At 41.6% G+C, this 15,856-nt stretch overlaps 1 protein-coding gene across 3 annotated transcripts in view; it reads right to left on the bottom strand.

Moving 5' to 3' along the window:
* The window catches only part of CLIC5 (chloride intracellular channel 5), a 182,723-nt gene that overhangs the window by 6,337 nt on the left and 160,530 nt on the right, over positions 1-15,856 (bottom strand). For 2 of the 3 annotated variants that reach the window (XM_011986850.1, XM_011986851.1), the window contains exon 5: positions 9,590-9,771. In XM_011986850.1, coding sequence (XP_011842240.1) covers positions 9,590-9,771 — 182 coding nt within the window. Of the gene's footprint in view, positions 1-6,981; positions 8,096-9,589; positions 9,772-15,856 lie in introns of those variants that run through there. The other variant, XM_011986852.1, reaches the window with a different exon arrangement.

The raw sequence follows: 15,856 nt of genomic DNA on the forward strand, positions 1-15,856 counted from the left end.
CTCCCTTTCTTTCTCTTTCTGTCTCTCTCCTTCTCTTCCTTCCTTCCCTGTTTTTTTTTTTTTAGGGGATACAAGGGGGTACATGTGCAGGCTTGTTATTTGGGTATAATGCATGATGCTAAGGTTTGGGGTATGATTGATCCTGTCACCCAAGTAATGAGCATAGTTTTTCTACACTTGTCCCCTCCATCCCTCCCGCCAAGTAGTTCCCAGTGTCTGTTGTCGCCATCTTTATGTCCATTTGTACCTATTGTTTATCTCTCACTTACAAGTGAGAACATGTAGTTTCATGTTTTCTGTTCTTGCATTAGTTTGCTTAGGATAATGGCCTCCAGCTGCATCCATGTTGCTGCATAGGACATAACTTTGTTTCTTTATATGGCTATGTAGTATTCCACCATGTATATGTACCACGTTTTGTTTATTTAGCCCACTGTTGATGGGCACCCAGGTTGATTTCAAGTCTTTGCTGTTGTGAAGAGTGCTGTGATAAACATATGAACGCATGTGGGGGTTTCTTTGGTAAAACAATTTATTTTCCTTTGGATATATAACCAGTAATGGGATTGCTGGGTCGAATGATAGTTCTGTTTTTAGTTCTTTGAGAAATCTCCAAACTGCTTTCCACAGTGACTGAACTAATTTACATTCCCACCAACACTGTATAAGTGTTCCCTTTTCTCCACACACCAACCAACATCTCTTGCTTTTTGACTTTTTGACAATAACCATCCTGACTGGTGTGAGGGGGGTATCTCATTGTGCTTTTAATTTGCATTTCTCCAGTGATTGGTGATACTGAACTTTTTTAAAAATGTCTGTTGGCCACTTATTATGTCTTTTTTTGAGAAGTGTCTGTTCATGTCTTTTGCCCATTTTTTAATGGTATTATTTGGTTTTTGCTTATTCAATTGTTTAAGTTCCTTATAGATTCTGGATATTAGACCTTTGTTAGATGCATAGTTTGCAAATATTTCCTCCCATTCTGTGGGTTAACTGTTAACTCTGTTCATAGTTTCTATGTGCAGAAGCTCTTTAGTATAATAAGGTCCTACTTGTTAATTTTTATTTTTGTTGCAATTGCTTTTGATAACTTCATCATAAATTACTTCCCAAAACTGATGTACAGAATGTTTCCTGGTTTTCTTCTAGGATTCTTGCTTAGGTAAATCTTTAATCCATATTAAGTTACTTTTTATATATGATGAAAAGTAGAGGTCCAGTTTCATTCTTCTGCATATGATTAGTCAGCTATTCCAAAACCATTTATTGAATAGGAAGTCCTTTCTCCATTGCTTATTTTTGTCAATTTTGTTGAAGATGAGATGGCTGTAGGTGTGTGGCTTTATTTCTAGGTTCTCTGTTCTGTTCCATTCATCTATGTGTCTGTTTTCGTACCAGTACCATGTTGTTTTGGTTACTGTAGCCTTATAGTGCAGTTTGAAGTCAGGTAATGTGACACCTCCAGCTTTGTTTTGTTTTTTTTTTTTTGCTTAGGGTTGCTTTGGCTATTCAGGCTCATTTTTGGTTCCACATGAATTTTTAGAATAGTTTTTTCTAGTTATGTGAAAAATGACATTGGTAGCTTGATAGGAACGGCATTGAATCTGCACATTGCTTTGGACAGTATGGCCATTTTACTAATATTAATTCTACCAATTTATGAGCATGGAATGTTTCTCCATTTGTTTGTGTCAGCTGTGATTTCCTTCAGTAGTGTTTTATAGCTCTCCTTGTAGAGATTTTTTTAACTCCCTGGTTAGATGTAGTCCTAGGTATTGTACTGTATTGTATTGTATTGTATTTTTGCAGCTATTTATAAATGGGATTATGTTCTTGATTTGGCTCTCAACTTTAATGTTGTTGGCATACAGAAATGCTGCTGATTTTTGTACGTTGACTTTTTTTTTTTTTTTTTGAGATGGAGTTTTGCTCTCATTGCCCAGGCTGGAGTACAATGGTGCGATCTTGGCTCCCTGCAACCTCTGCCTCCTGGGTTCAAGCGATTCTCCTACCTCAGCCTCCCGAGTAGCTGGGATTACAGGCATGCACCACCATGCCCGGCTAATTTTGTATTTTTAGTAGAGACAGGGTTTCTCCATGTTGGTCAGGCTGGTCTTGAACTCCCAACCTCAGGTGATCCACCTGCCTCAGCCTCCCAAAGTGCTGGGATTACAGGCATGAGCCACTGTGCCCAGTCACATTGACTTTTTATACTGAGACTTTACTGAAGTTGTTTACCAGTTCCAGAAGCCTTCTGGTGAAGTCTTTAGGGTTTTTGAGGAATAGAATCATATCATCAGTAAAGAGAGATAATTTGACTTCTTTTCCTATTTGCATGTCTTTTATTTCTTTCTCTTGCCTGATTGCTCTGGCAAGGACTTCCACTACTATGTTGAATAGGAGTGGTGAGAGTGGGCATCCTTGTCTTGTTTCAGTTTTCAAGGGGAATGATCCCAGTTTTTGCCCATTCAATAAGATGTTGGCTGCAGATTTGTCATAGATGAATGGCTCTTATTATTTTGAGGGATGTTCCTTTAATGCCTAATTTCTTGAAAGTTTTTGTCATGAAGGGATGTTGAATTTTATCAAAAGCTTTTTCTGTGTCTATTGAGATGATCATATAGTTTTTGTTTTTAATTCTGTTTATGTGGTGAATAAAATTTATTGATTTGTGTATGTTGAACCAACCATGCATCCTAAGAAGAAACTTATTTGATCAATGCGAATTAACTATTTGATGTGTTGCTGGATTTGGTTTGCTAGTATTTTGTTGTGAATTTTTTGTGTCTATGTTCATCAGGGATATTGGCTTGAAGTTTTCTTTTTTCATTGTGTGTTTGTCAGGTTTTGGTATCAGGGTGCTGCTAGCTTCATAGAATGAGTTAGGAAGGAGTCCTTCTTCCTTGGTATTTTGGAATAGTTTAAGTATGACTGGTATTGGTTCTTCTTTGTATGTCAGGTAGAATTCAGCTGTGAATACATCTAGTCTGGGGCTTTTATTGGTTGGTAGTTTTTTTTAAATTACTGATTTAATTTCATAACTCAATTAGTCTGTTCATGGTTTCAATTTCTTACAAACTCAATCTTGGAATACTGACTGTATACTTCACCTTTCCTGAAGTTGTTGATCAGTTCCAGGAGCCTTTTGGTGAAGTCTGTAGGGTTTTCAAGAAACAGAATCATATTATCAGTAAGGAGAGAATTTAACTCCTTCTTTTCCTACTTGTATGCCTTTTATTTCTTTCTCTTGCCCTGTAGATCTGGACTTCCATATGATGTTGAATAGGAGTGGTGAGTGGGCATCCTTGTCTTGTTCCAGTTTTCAAGGCAAATGAAAAGTGTATTTCTAGGAATTTATCCATTTCCTCCAGCTTTTCTACTTTGTGCGCATAGAGGTGTTCATAATAGTCTTTAAGGATCTTCTGTATTTCTGTGAGATCAGTTGTAATGTCTTCTTTGTCCTTTCTGATTCTGCTTATTTGGATTTTCTCTCTTTTTTTGGTTAATCTGGCTAGTGGTTTATTGATCTTGTTTATCCTTTCAAAAACTCCACTTTTGGTTTTATTGATTCTTTGTAAGAATTTTGGGGTCTCAATTTCATTCAGTTCTGCTCTGATTTTAGTTATTTCTTTTATTCTACTAGCCTTGAGATTAGTTTGTTCTTGTTTTTCTAGTTCCTCTAGGTGTGATATTACATTGTTAATTTGAGATCTTTCTAACTTTTTGAGGTAGGCATTTAGTGCTATAAACTTTCCTTGTAATATTGCTTTTGCTGCATCCAGGAGATTTTGGTATGTTATGTCTTTGTTTTCATTTATTTCAAAGAATGTTTTTACTTTTGCTGTAATTTTTTTGTTTACCCAAAAATAATTCAGGAGTGAGTTGTTTAATTTCATGTATTTGTGTGGTTTTGAGACATCTTCTTAGTGTTGATTTCTACTTTTGTTCCACTGTGGTCCAAGAGTATGATTGGTATAATTCCTATTTTTTTGAATTTATTGAGATTTGCTTTATGGTTGAGCATGTGGTTGATCTTGGAGTATGTTCTGTATGCAGATGAGAGGAATGTATATTCTGTGGTCAATGGGTGGAGTATTCAGTAGATGTCTATTATGTCCAATTGGTCAAGTGTTAAATTTAAGTCCAGAATATATTTGTTAGTTTTCTGCCCTGATGATCTAATGTTGTTAGTGAGTTGTTGAAGTCCCCCATTATTATTGTGTGTTGTTGCTGTCCAAGTCTTTTCATAGGTCTAGAAGTACTTGCTTTGTGAACCTGGGTGCTCCAATGTTGGGTGTGTATATATTTAGAATGGTTAAGTCTTCTTGTTGTAGTCACCCCTTTATTATTATGTAATGCCCTTCTTTGTTCTTTTTTTTTTTCACTATTGTTGGTTTATGGTATGTTTTACCTGATAGAAGAATAGTGACCCCTGCTCTTTTTTGAGTTCCATTTGTGTAAAAATCTTTCTTCAGTGCTTTACTTTGAGCCTGTGGATGTTGTTACATATGAGATGGGTCTCTTGAAGACAGCAGATGAGTGGCTCTTATTTTTTATCCAAATTGCCACTATATGCCTTTCAAGTGGGGCACTTCAATCATTTACATTCAAGGTTAATATTGATATGTGAGGTATTGATCTTTTCGTGAAGTTGTTAGCTGGTTGCTTTGTAGTTTCTATTGTGTGGTTGCTTTATGAGGTCTGTGGGTTATATACAAGTGTGTTTTTGTGGTAGCAGGTATCATTCTTTTGTTTACATGTTTAGAAGTCCCTTAAGGATCTCTTGTACATATGGTCTAATGGTAATACATTCCCTTAGCACTTGCTTGTCTGGAAAAGATTTTATTTCCCTTTGTTTACAAAGCTTAGTTTGGTGGCATATGAAGCTCTTGGTTGGAAGTTCTTTCTTTAAGAATGATGAAAATAGGCCCTCAATCTCTCCTGGCTTGCAAGATTTCTGCCAAGAAGTCTGCCGTTAGCCTGATGGGGTTCCATTTGTACGTGTTCTTATCTTTTTCTCTAGCTGCCTTTAAGACTTTTTTCTTTGGCACTGCCCTTGTAGAGTTTGGTGACTATATGCCTTGGTGAAGTTCATTTTGTAGAGTATCTCACAGGTGTTCTCTGGATTTCTTGTATCTATACATCCACCTCTCTATCTTGCTTTCTTTTTCAGAGAGGGCCCTAGACCATTGACCATGGGATCCTCCCACTCAGAGAAGCCCCAGATCAGCCACTCTGGACTTTCATCTTCATTTCGATGCTGGTAATATGCAGAGTTTCCCAGAAAGTTGTGCTGAAGTGAAGGATGATGAAGACTTGATGGATGAAAAACTCACTGTTGCAGACATGTTCATAGACATTTGGGAACATTTTTTTCTCCTCTTTCTCCTCTATGCTTCTAGACCAGTGTTGAACTTACATTATAACACTGAGCTATAATCTATTCTGAATCATGATTACTGTTTCAGTACCCTTTTTTTCTCTAGCTTGTGGGAAGTGAACGGATAGCAATTGCAGCTTCCTCACTTCTGTACTCCTTGATAATCTCAATAATGATGTTGACCAGAGGAATGATAATAACAAACATTTATTCACTGTGTGCTCTGTTCTAGGGACTGCTTTAAGTACTTTGCAAGGTACTTAGATCTCTAAATAATCCTATAAGGAAGAGTCTATTATATTCCCATTTACAGATGAGAAAAGCAAGACAAACGGGGATTAAATAGGTTGGGATTCAATAAACGGTTGTACTTAGTCTTTACAATCTTAAGTTATCTGTACATCAGGCAAGGTCCTCTAGTGTTATGTGTAATAAAATAATTTGAAAGCACTGAAGATCCCTAGCAATGAGCAAACTGAAGCTACAAGAGACTTTGTGGCTTAATGTTACATGAGAAATTAATTAATTTAACCAATATCTATTGAGTTACCATTCATATTTATTACAGTCCCTGCTTTATAATCCACAGTTCTTTCTACTTTGCTACTCAGCCCTACGTAGCTGATAAAGCAATGGGTCTACTCAGAATCCCTCATGAGCCAGTCATTAATCTATTGTTGCTTATCTCCAAACCTACTCTTTTATTTGCTTTGTTTGTGATACTGGGGCTGGGACTGAGCAGATCACATCTCTTCTTTGCCAGTGAATCCTGTTAGGTTCTGCCAAGAGGAGTTACTGGAGAAAGCCAGCAAGGTTGGAGGAGGAGATGGGAGGGAGAAGCCCTTGCTTTTCAGCTTCCTCTTTCTGTCAGAGTCTCCATTTATTTCTGGGAGCAGCAGCTGAATCCAGTTTGCTCTTTTGCCAATACTCACAGGACCAGCTTCATCATACCCACGCAGAGAGGCCAGCACACAGCAGAGACTCTGCTTTAGAGGCTGGATCCCAGCCAACCTGAGCTTGGACCCTCGCACCAGCTGAACAGCCCTTTCACCCACATTCAGCTTTGCAGGGTCCCTCATCTACAAAGCCTCGAAGTTTGTAAGTTTTAATAATTCCAACCTCTTCCCTTTGTTCCTCCTGCCCTAGGAGTCGTAGCTGCCTCTTGAAGGTAGAACCTCCTAGTATAGTTTGCCTTTCCAATTCTTTAGTACATAGTACTTCTTTAAATTCTCTCTGTTAAAATAACTGGTATGGTGTGGGCACCAAAGAAGCCACCTCCACACTGTTCTATCTGGCTTAGGTAACTACCAGCAAGGGTGATGAAGTCTGAGTCCTTTGATAAAGCTCTCACAGCGAGAGATGCCACCATGATATCTCCCCAGTCTTTCTGTTCAGTGAAAGATGATGATCCCTTAGGTTGGGCCAAGTTCCTTTGAGAAGAGACTGTCTTGGCTAAGAGCAAATTCATGCAGGAGTGGTGGCCTGACCAAGGGAACTGGCTGGAATTTGCCAGAGTGGATGAAAAAGGTCTACAATAAGGTAAAGGGATCCAAAACTATTTTTCACAATGACACACTGATTCATAGAGTAACCTCAAGTCATTTCACACTGAAATTATATTTTCAGGATTTTAAAGGGCAGAATATTAGCTTCAATACAGCAGAAATGCATTTTATAAATATGTATTTATATTGATGTTGATGTTCCCCTTCCTGTTTGTCTCCAGGGCTGAACATCATCACTATGCTAGGCAAGGATCCCAGTGGGCAAGGAAAGGCCTGCAGATGCCCCTCCCAACCAAGACCTGTGCACCCTGGTCCTTGGCTGCTGAGCTGGTCATTTCTTCACACATTGGCTTGACTTTGGGAGATGAGAACTAGGAGGGGGCCAGACAATGAATGTTCAAGCCAAACTCTCATGGGGAGCCTGGGCCAGAGCAACTCCACTTCCAGGGATGGAGAAAAACCTGAAAGTGAGCCAGGCAAGAGGAGAGAGAGCATGAAAGCAGCAAGGGGGTGAGGATGCACACAGAGCTCTGACGTTCACAGGGACTTCCATGCTCATGTTCTGAATTTGCTCTTTCATATGAAAACAGTTAGCTCCCACAGCCCAGATTAAGTTTTGGCATCTGAAGCCAAACTGGAGGCCTGACTTGGCTTCCCCTTTGCTCTTTGTGAACTTCAGAGGTTTGCCAGGTTTCTGGGATCTGATAAGCTGGATCAGCAGAAATCCAAAGAGATAGGGGCCAAAGGTTGGCCTTTATTCTCTCATTGGCCATCTTCTTTTTGATCTCCAGCTTCTCTGGGTGAACCACCCACTGAAATTTCTCCAAGGACAGGGCTTCACTGAGTCATTTAAGGCTGGTGGGAATTAAGGAAATCACAGGATGAAGCCCAAGGCTTGGGAGATCCATTTGTTTGCCTTGTTCAACAAATGGTTTTTGAGTGGTAGTGAATGTTTGAGCAAGAGAAAAGGAAAGAAGGAGGGGAGGAAGAAAGGAAAAGAAGGCAAGAAGGAATACTATCCACTTCTGTTCTCCTAGGCACAAGAAAAATGAATTCCAAAAAGATTAGATGATGTGCCCTAGCTCATGCTGCTAGTTGGCAGCAAGATACAGGACTAGAACTTGGGTCTCCTGATCTTTGCGTTGTATCACTCTGACACAGTGTGACTGAGCTGGAATTATATCATCCCTCTCAAAGGTACTTGTTCCTAAGGAGGAGAAGAATAAAGGATGATGGGTGGGGCGTGCAGTACTTAATAACTTCAAAGAGACATAGATTGGCTGGACCTACAAGTGACTATTGGCTTGGCCCCAAATCCAAAATGTTTTTGTCTAAATAGGTTGTATTTGCCCAATCCATTTTTATGCAAGATTCCCTCTCAGTCTTCAGCTCTGACTAAGGCCTGTGGAAACACCAGCGTACACACAACTGAGTGACTTCAACTCAAGCTGGTACATGCTCTGGTTGGAGAGGAGATAGCATTTCTGTCTCAGGACTTGAGCTGAAAAATAATAGGCATATATCCAGCTGACAAATGATTGAATCTGAGTCTTCTCAGTGAAGCATAGAAATAAACTGGGTATCATAAAGACATACACCAGGCGATCACATGATCGATCAATGAGTATTTATTAAAGGGTCACCATTTGCCCACCATCATGTTTTGAAAAGGTCTTATCCTTACAGAGCTTGCTGTCTGGCTGAGACAGTGAGAAATAAGCGTGTGTAAAAGTAGAGCACAGTATGGCTATCTGATACTAGGCTGATGAGGGTCAGGAAAGGATAGGGGAAGACGTGCTCATTTACAGAGCTTAGGGGGATACAACTACTGTTTTCAAACGAGGTGAAGGCAAGCAGAGCTGTTCTGTGTTGCTCTAGAGAACAAACGGATAGCAGGGAGGCATGCTTGGGCTCATTGTAGAGAACAATGATTTAATAATCAGAGCTATCTAACATGGTAGGGCTGGCTCGTTAGGCAGAGGACTCCTCGTTCTCAGAAGCTGCAGTCACAGCTTCACAGAAGCTTGTGAAAGAAACAGCAGAAAGTGGTCCAGGTTGAAGTGGGAGATTGTTTTGGATGACCTCTAAATGTCCTTTCCAACTCTCAGATTCCCAGGATTTGTTGTATAGGAGAGGATTACACTACATGTTGCAGATGGTTAGTAAGTGCAATGATAGCAAGAAAGTGACATCACCTCTTGCAACCTCCCCCTCTTCATTTGATAGATGAGGAAAATGATGTGGGCTCACCTCAGGAAGCTACTGGAGGAAGTGAGAAGGTGGGTCTGCGCACAAAGAAAAAATGCATATGAGGGCACATTTAATAGAGCTGTAGGGGTGTGGCCAGGGAAATCCTATGAGGAAGAGGCCTCTGGAGTGATATGACTGTATACAACAATGATGATTGTGACTATTACACATATTAAACCCCTACAATATGCCAAGCACTTTCACGCTGTATTTACTCTTCCACCAACCCTTGGAGTAAGCAATATATGCCTATTTTTATAAATGAAAACTGAAGATCAAAGAGGCCACACAGCCATCAAGCAGCAGAGGGTGACCTTGGGTCCTTATTACCTGACTTTAGAGTCCAGGCTCTTGACCAACAGATGCTACTGTCCTTGACTCATCCACACAGGTGACCTGGACCTAAGAAGGAACTGGATCTTGCAGGCCTCTGTGGGTAGAGCTCTCTTACCTTGACCACATGGAGCTTGGGCAACAGATTGCAGTCAGCTAGGGTCAGCTCATCCCCATCCAGGAACTTGCGCCGAGACCCCTTGTCTTCCCCACAAGTGCTGGCGTCAATCTCCTCTGGTAGAGGGCTGTTCAGGTAGTCATCCAATTTCTTTAGAGCCTTGGTTAGGCCTCTCTCAAGGGCTAGCATGGAAGAGTAAAAGAAGGGCCTTTATTCAAACTGCTTGCCAGTGGATACCGTCATAGGGTCTTCAGAGTGGAGTAGCTCATCTAGAATCCTGTCCCCCTCATCACATTGTCCGCTCCCCACACACTGCAGAATACCTGGAAACCATTAACACAATGCAGTAGAAGTGTACTAAATAGCCTGAAAAGGCAAACCCTCACCAAACAATAAACATTAGCTAATCCTTTGCTTTGAAAAACATACATAAATACAGAAATACAGGCTGGGCGTGGTGGCTCACACCTGCAATCCCAGCACTTTGGGAGACCGAGGTGGGCAGATCATGAGGTCACGGGAGGCAGAGGTTGCAGTAGGTGCAATAATACTAGCCAATTTATTTGTTTGTTTATTTATTTATTTATTTATTTTTCAGACAGAGTCTCACTCTGTCACTAGGCTGGAGTACAGTGGTGTGATCTGGGCTCACTGCAACCTCCGACTCCCTGGTTCAAACGATTCTCCTGCCTCAGCCTCCCGAGTAGCTGGGATTACAGGCACAAGCCACCACACCCAGCTAATTTTTGTATTTTTAGTAGAGACAGAGTTTCACCATGTTGACCAGGATGGTCTCGATCTCCTGACTTCACGATCGGCCCGCCTCAGCCTCCCAAAGCACTGGGATTACAGATGTAACCCACCACGCCTGGCCAATACTAGCCATTTTTGTAAAAAGTTTTGGTTATCTATAATTTGCTAATATTCCACATCAACCTACATATTACATTTTTAGGAAGAAAAGGCTATTACCTAGGTAAATAAGCACTATATAGAAGTTCCAGGACAGAGATATGCATCAGATTTTGTGGAAGTATTAACTATAACTAACCCAACCCAAGAAGAGTTGGGGACAAGGCCTTCGGGGGACATGACAGAGGGAAAAGAACAGTCCTTTTTGACGTCACCCCCAGAGAAGTGATGAGTATCAGGGAAGAATGCTTGGGTTTACTCTAGGGAAGCTTGTTCTAAAAATCACTGCTGTCTCAAATGGAAGGGCTCCACCGGAAATGTGCAGCCCCCAGTCGCACAGAAAGCTGTCATGGTTCTGACTCAAAGAATGAACACCCAAAGGAAGATAACGTGGGAGAAGGCTTTTACAGTCTTGCCCAAATAATTATCTGTCACATAATTTGTTTAGACACACAAGCAGACAAAATACCCAAAAGAACAACTGTGGGAAGCCATCATCACTGAAAATCATTTTGCCCAGAATCTCATAGTCCATTCTAATCAGAGAACACTACCATAGACACTTTCTACTTGAGCTCAAAGGAAAAACATGGAGGAGATGGCTGATCAGAGCATCAGTCATTGCACCTGTGTCATCAGCCCCATCCCCAGCAGCTGTTTTTCCAGACTCTGGTTTAGAGCCTGACACTGAGATAATGGAAGTCGATCCTGCTGTTCATTCCAGTAGACACAAGGGGGACACTGCCTTCTGGAGGCAAAGCCAAGAGGGCTGTACTCTTGTTCAGGTTTTCCCAAATATGCCTTGTTAGCCACTCCTCTCATAACCCACTTTTTGTCTTTTCATAGAAGGCCTTTTGTTCGAGACGATGGAATGACACCAGCCCAACATAAATCAATTGAACACTTACTGGAATGTTTGAAAACTGCCTGGAGGCTGGGCATAGTTTCTCAATACTTTCTTCTCCCTGGTGTGGCATTTGAACTACTTCATCATCTGCTTTGTGTTTCCAGTTTGGGAGACTAGACTAAGCAGGGCTGGGAAAATGCAGTATATTCCTTAGTAATTGTCTAGACTGTGATGGGATTGCAAGGCTATACAAAGGCAATGGCAAAGGGTGGGTACTAGACAATGCTTATTATGCTTTTCTCCCCAAAGCACTTGTGATGTATTTGTTTGCTTGCTCAAAACCCTCTACCCCTTTCATTTATGGAGATTATGGCAAAATCTTGATTATAATGAAGAAAGGAAGAATCAAATACTGGGCCTGTCAAACTTTGACCAATAAATATCCTCTGAGGGAAAGAGTCATACGATAGCAGATGAGACATTGCAGGTTCTAATCTCAAATGGTCCTGGAGACCTGAGTGGGCTGCTGCACAAGTCTGTACCCATGTCACCAGGTCTGGGAAATATCATGAAATTTGGTGAAAAGCCTGGAGCAGTGATTGAAGTTCCTTGGGAAGATAGTTCTGTATATCCCTCCGGTAATTCCTTGAGATGGAAGGCATCAAGTCCGGTGGCAGGAATCATTGTTGATTTATGTCGCAACTGCGACATTCCATGGAGCTTTCCAAGTCAGCACATTCTGGAAGGCACCCTCTGTGTATCAGTCTCCTCACTCGGGTTTGTGTATTTTTGACCAGGAATGTGAAGGCTGCAGTTGGTGGCAACCGTGGTAGAGCAAGAGGAGACAAGGAAGCAGGGAAAGGACTGCTTGGCCTGGGGCTAACCTGTGTTTAAAGCTCAAGGCTGCTCAGGGTGGATTCACTGGGAAGCTGCTGAGCCTTCAGCTTCAAGATCTCTTACTTTCCTGGGTCCCTTCCAAGTCCTTGGATCTGATTTCAAGAATTCCGTGTTGGTACTTATTGTATTGCCTTAAGGCCTCATAAATCCCACAAATGTCGTTGATCCTGGCACTTACATGTGACCTTGGGCAAGTTTCTGTACTTCACTGAGCTTCTGCTTTCTCGTCTCAGTAATGGGACTAAGGATCCTTCACCCTGGTAAGACCACTGCTGGGATTAACTCAGATAATGCAGGGAAAGCACCTAATACAGTGCCTGGCCCATACGAGGACATCAATTAATGGTAGTTGTTGCTATTGCCTTACCAAATGTGGGGTCCTCCTGTTCTCTGTTCCTTGCCCAATATTCTTGGTCAATATATTCCTGAATATCTCAAGCTGCAGTGAAGAATGGGTGATTTTAAGAAGCCCCAAATTTGTGGCCACCTCTCTGGAGAGGAAAATCAATAGCCTGGAGATTTGTTTCCCTTACTTATTTAGTATACGGCCAAAGCCTTATTCCTTATATTCCCTTGGGATGCTCCTTGGTGACAAGCTGTGTTGAAAGGCACACCCAGAGCAAAATAGACCCAACATGCCTGTGTGCTAAAACACTGCCATATTATCGGATAGCAAATGGCAGCACCCACTATACTCTCTGCCAGTTGTTTTCCTCCTACCTGCCAACTCATTCTGACCCTGGCTCAATCTGCCATCCATAGAATTTAATGATCTCTCTTGGCTGATGGTACTCAGGTCATGAAACTATTTGTGTTGAACTTTCTGCTCTGGTAGGAACAAGGGGGATGTCAAAGAAACTAGAGCAACAAAAAGATGTTAATTCCTTGTGTTTATATTTTAAACCCTCACTCTAAATAATTACTCTGAGCAGCTAGATGGGGTATCCCTCCGACTACAGCAAGTGAGCCTAGGGTTGGGGCATCCAAGACTCAGGATCACTAACATCCCAGGAACTTGATAGATACCCAGTGTTTTAACTGCTTTCTTCCCGTCTCCACCTCTGCTCTCCATAAAGATTTATTCTGTACCACACACAAATGCACTGGGTAAAATATGTGACGAGGAAACAAGGGGAATAGTTCATAAATATTCTCAGCCATATGCAAACAATCTTAGATTTATTTTTCTCTTTTTTAAGGAGGAAAAAGAATCCACCCATTCCATGATCACTTCCAGATTCACTGAGGTTGATATTACATAAGACCCAATATTGTTTTCTCGTCGTAGAGAAATAATGACTTGGAAACAGCAATTTGAGCTAAGAAAATAATATATTCTTACCAGGGCATGGAGGCTGAATGGGGACTGGGGAGCCAAGACTCTAACCCAGCCTCCAACAAGTTCTTGCAAGCACAGCTCAGCCCTGGTTTGCTGGCAGGCTCAGTGCGGCACAGGTCCTGATGAGCATAAGGCAAAGCAGATCCCTAGGGCTCAAAATGCACATGGAGAGGAGCAGATGTCAAAGGTGGTCTTTGAAAGAACGAGAATGGCTCTGTGGGCCCAGGTGGCTGCACACTCAACTTCTCATATGTGGATTTTCTCTTGTATGTGTGTTGCAGCAAAATAAAAACCAGGAACCCACCTGTGACTGTTGTCTGCAGATTGGATGGGTGTCTGTTCAACTCTCCATGGAGAAGGAGGTTGTGGCTATTGGGCACTGGCCTAGGCCAAGTACCCTCTGCCCTATCTTGTTCCTTTCATTGCTATAGTCCCGTACCTTAGCACCAGCAAGGAAATATACTCACTGAATCCCTGCAGTGAGCTAGGGATGTTTATGCAACTACCATTTAAACACACCACAAGGCTATTGAGATGGGAAATATTATTCATCCTCATCCAACAGATGAAGAAACTGAGTCTTAGACTTGCCCAGGGCACATACGTGTATGCAAACACACACATAGCTGGTCCTTAAGCCATTTAAACTACTCCTGGGATGTACAATGGAAATATGCCTCGTTTGGTTTTCAACTGTTACAGTCTTCCTTACAAGCTCCTAACTTCTGGATGGTGGGAAAACAACAACTACTTTAATTTCATCCATTTTGGATGATAACCTAGTCTGATGTAATAATCTAAATAGTCCTTCTAGAGAATTCTGTCTCTTTTGCATTGAAATCCTCAGTTTCTCAGAGAACCTGCCCCTCCTTGCTTTCCTTCTTGAGTCAGTGGGGCTGGGAGTCGGGGACTAGGCTCCTGTGAACTCACAGCACTGGGGAGATGGGGGTTCTGGAATCTATGGGTGGAAGACTTTGGAAAGCGAATACGGGTTCTGCATTTCTTCTGTTTGTCTTCCAGAGTAACCATGGGGATGCTGAGTGGGGGTTACAGGTGGGCTGCTTGCCTCCCTCCACAATCCGGAAGGACACCCAAGCAAAGTACCACATGGAGCTCCTAACATGCTCTAGTTCCCTGACCCCCCTGCCTCTCCCTTCTTCTTCATCCCCAACTCCCCTGTGCCAGGAAGGGTGGGCTGTTTTTTTAGTTTTCCTAGATCAAATAGCCCATCAATCATAGAGCAGAAAGCCTTGCGGCCTCGCTGCATAGCCAGTACAACTGTCTCTACTCTGTGAGTAGAGGCCTCCAGGCAGGGTTTTTGATGGGTAAAAATTAAGAAATAAAAGAGTTTAGAACATCTTAAGGAAATACGTTGGGTAAAAGTCTACTGTCTTGTTGAAAATGCTATTTTGAAGATCAGAAGCTGAATATTGAATTCCCTTTTCTCTCTTAGAATTCCTTCTACAGAAATCCTAATCTCTCTGAGGTCAATGAATGCCTAGGGCAGATTAGAATCACGTACTCAGAGTGGCAGAGAGAAAAATATGTTTAATCTATTAGCCCTATTATAATTTAGGTGCAAACCCCAGGATTTAAGCACAAGGATGTTAGATTCTAAAACGTAAACTCCTTCCCCTCTGCAAGGCCAATTCTGGGTGCCAAGGATTGTCCCATCACTCCTTGGGTATTCACGTGGCCTGACAGGTGCTGCAAACTGTTCTCATTCCCCTGACAGAAGAGGATGGGGCTCCTTCATGACTCCCCCATGCCTTACCTTCCAGCTAATTTGGTAACATATTTGTGTTCTGCTACCAATGCTTGATTTCAGATATAATTCTTAGTACTTTCAGTGACCGTGATTGGGTCTAGAAGTTTTCTCTGAGTAGAGGGGCAACTATGACCCATCACATCATTTTTCAACTCTGCCTGTATTAGGGGCCAATGCTGTCACAGGGGCTGTGTGACAGTAAAACACCTAGTCAAAAAGTGAGAAATCCATTTGGATTTTTCCTAGGAAGAAAGAAATATCTAGATATTGAGAAATACCTGGAGCACTGAAGGAAGTTTTTACTTTTCATCTTCTCATTTGAGATCATGTTGATATAACCAAATGGTGCAAAAAAAGTACCGCAGTGGTTTCAGGAAGACCATGGTGGAGATTTCTCTGGTCATCACATATTTTTGAAGAGAAAACACAAAGATAGCCACGCTTGTTGACATTTGATAGTTTAAAACATGAATGGTAGCGTGATGGAAACAAAAAAATATATAA

This window comes from Mandrillus leucophaeus, unplaced genomic scaffold (assembly GCF_000951045.1).
Source record: "Mandrillus leucophaeus isolate KB7577 unplaced genomic scaffold, Mleu.le_1.0 Scaffold3, whole genome shotgun sequence".
Lineage (NCBI taxonomy): Eukaryota > Metazoa > Chordata > Mammalia > Primates > Cercopithecidae > Mandrillus > Mandrillus leucophaeus.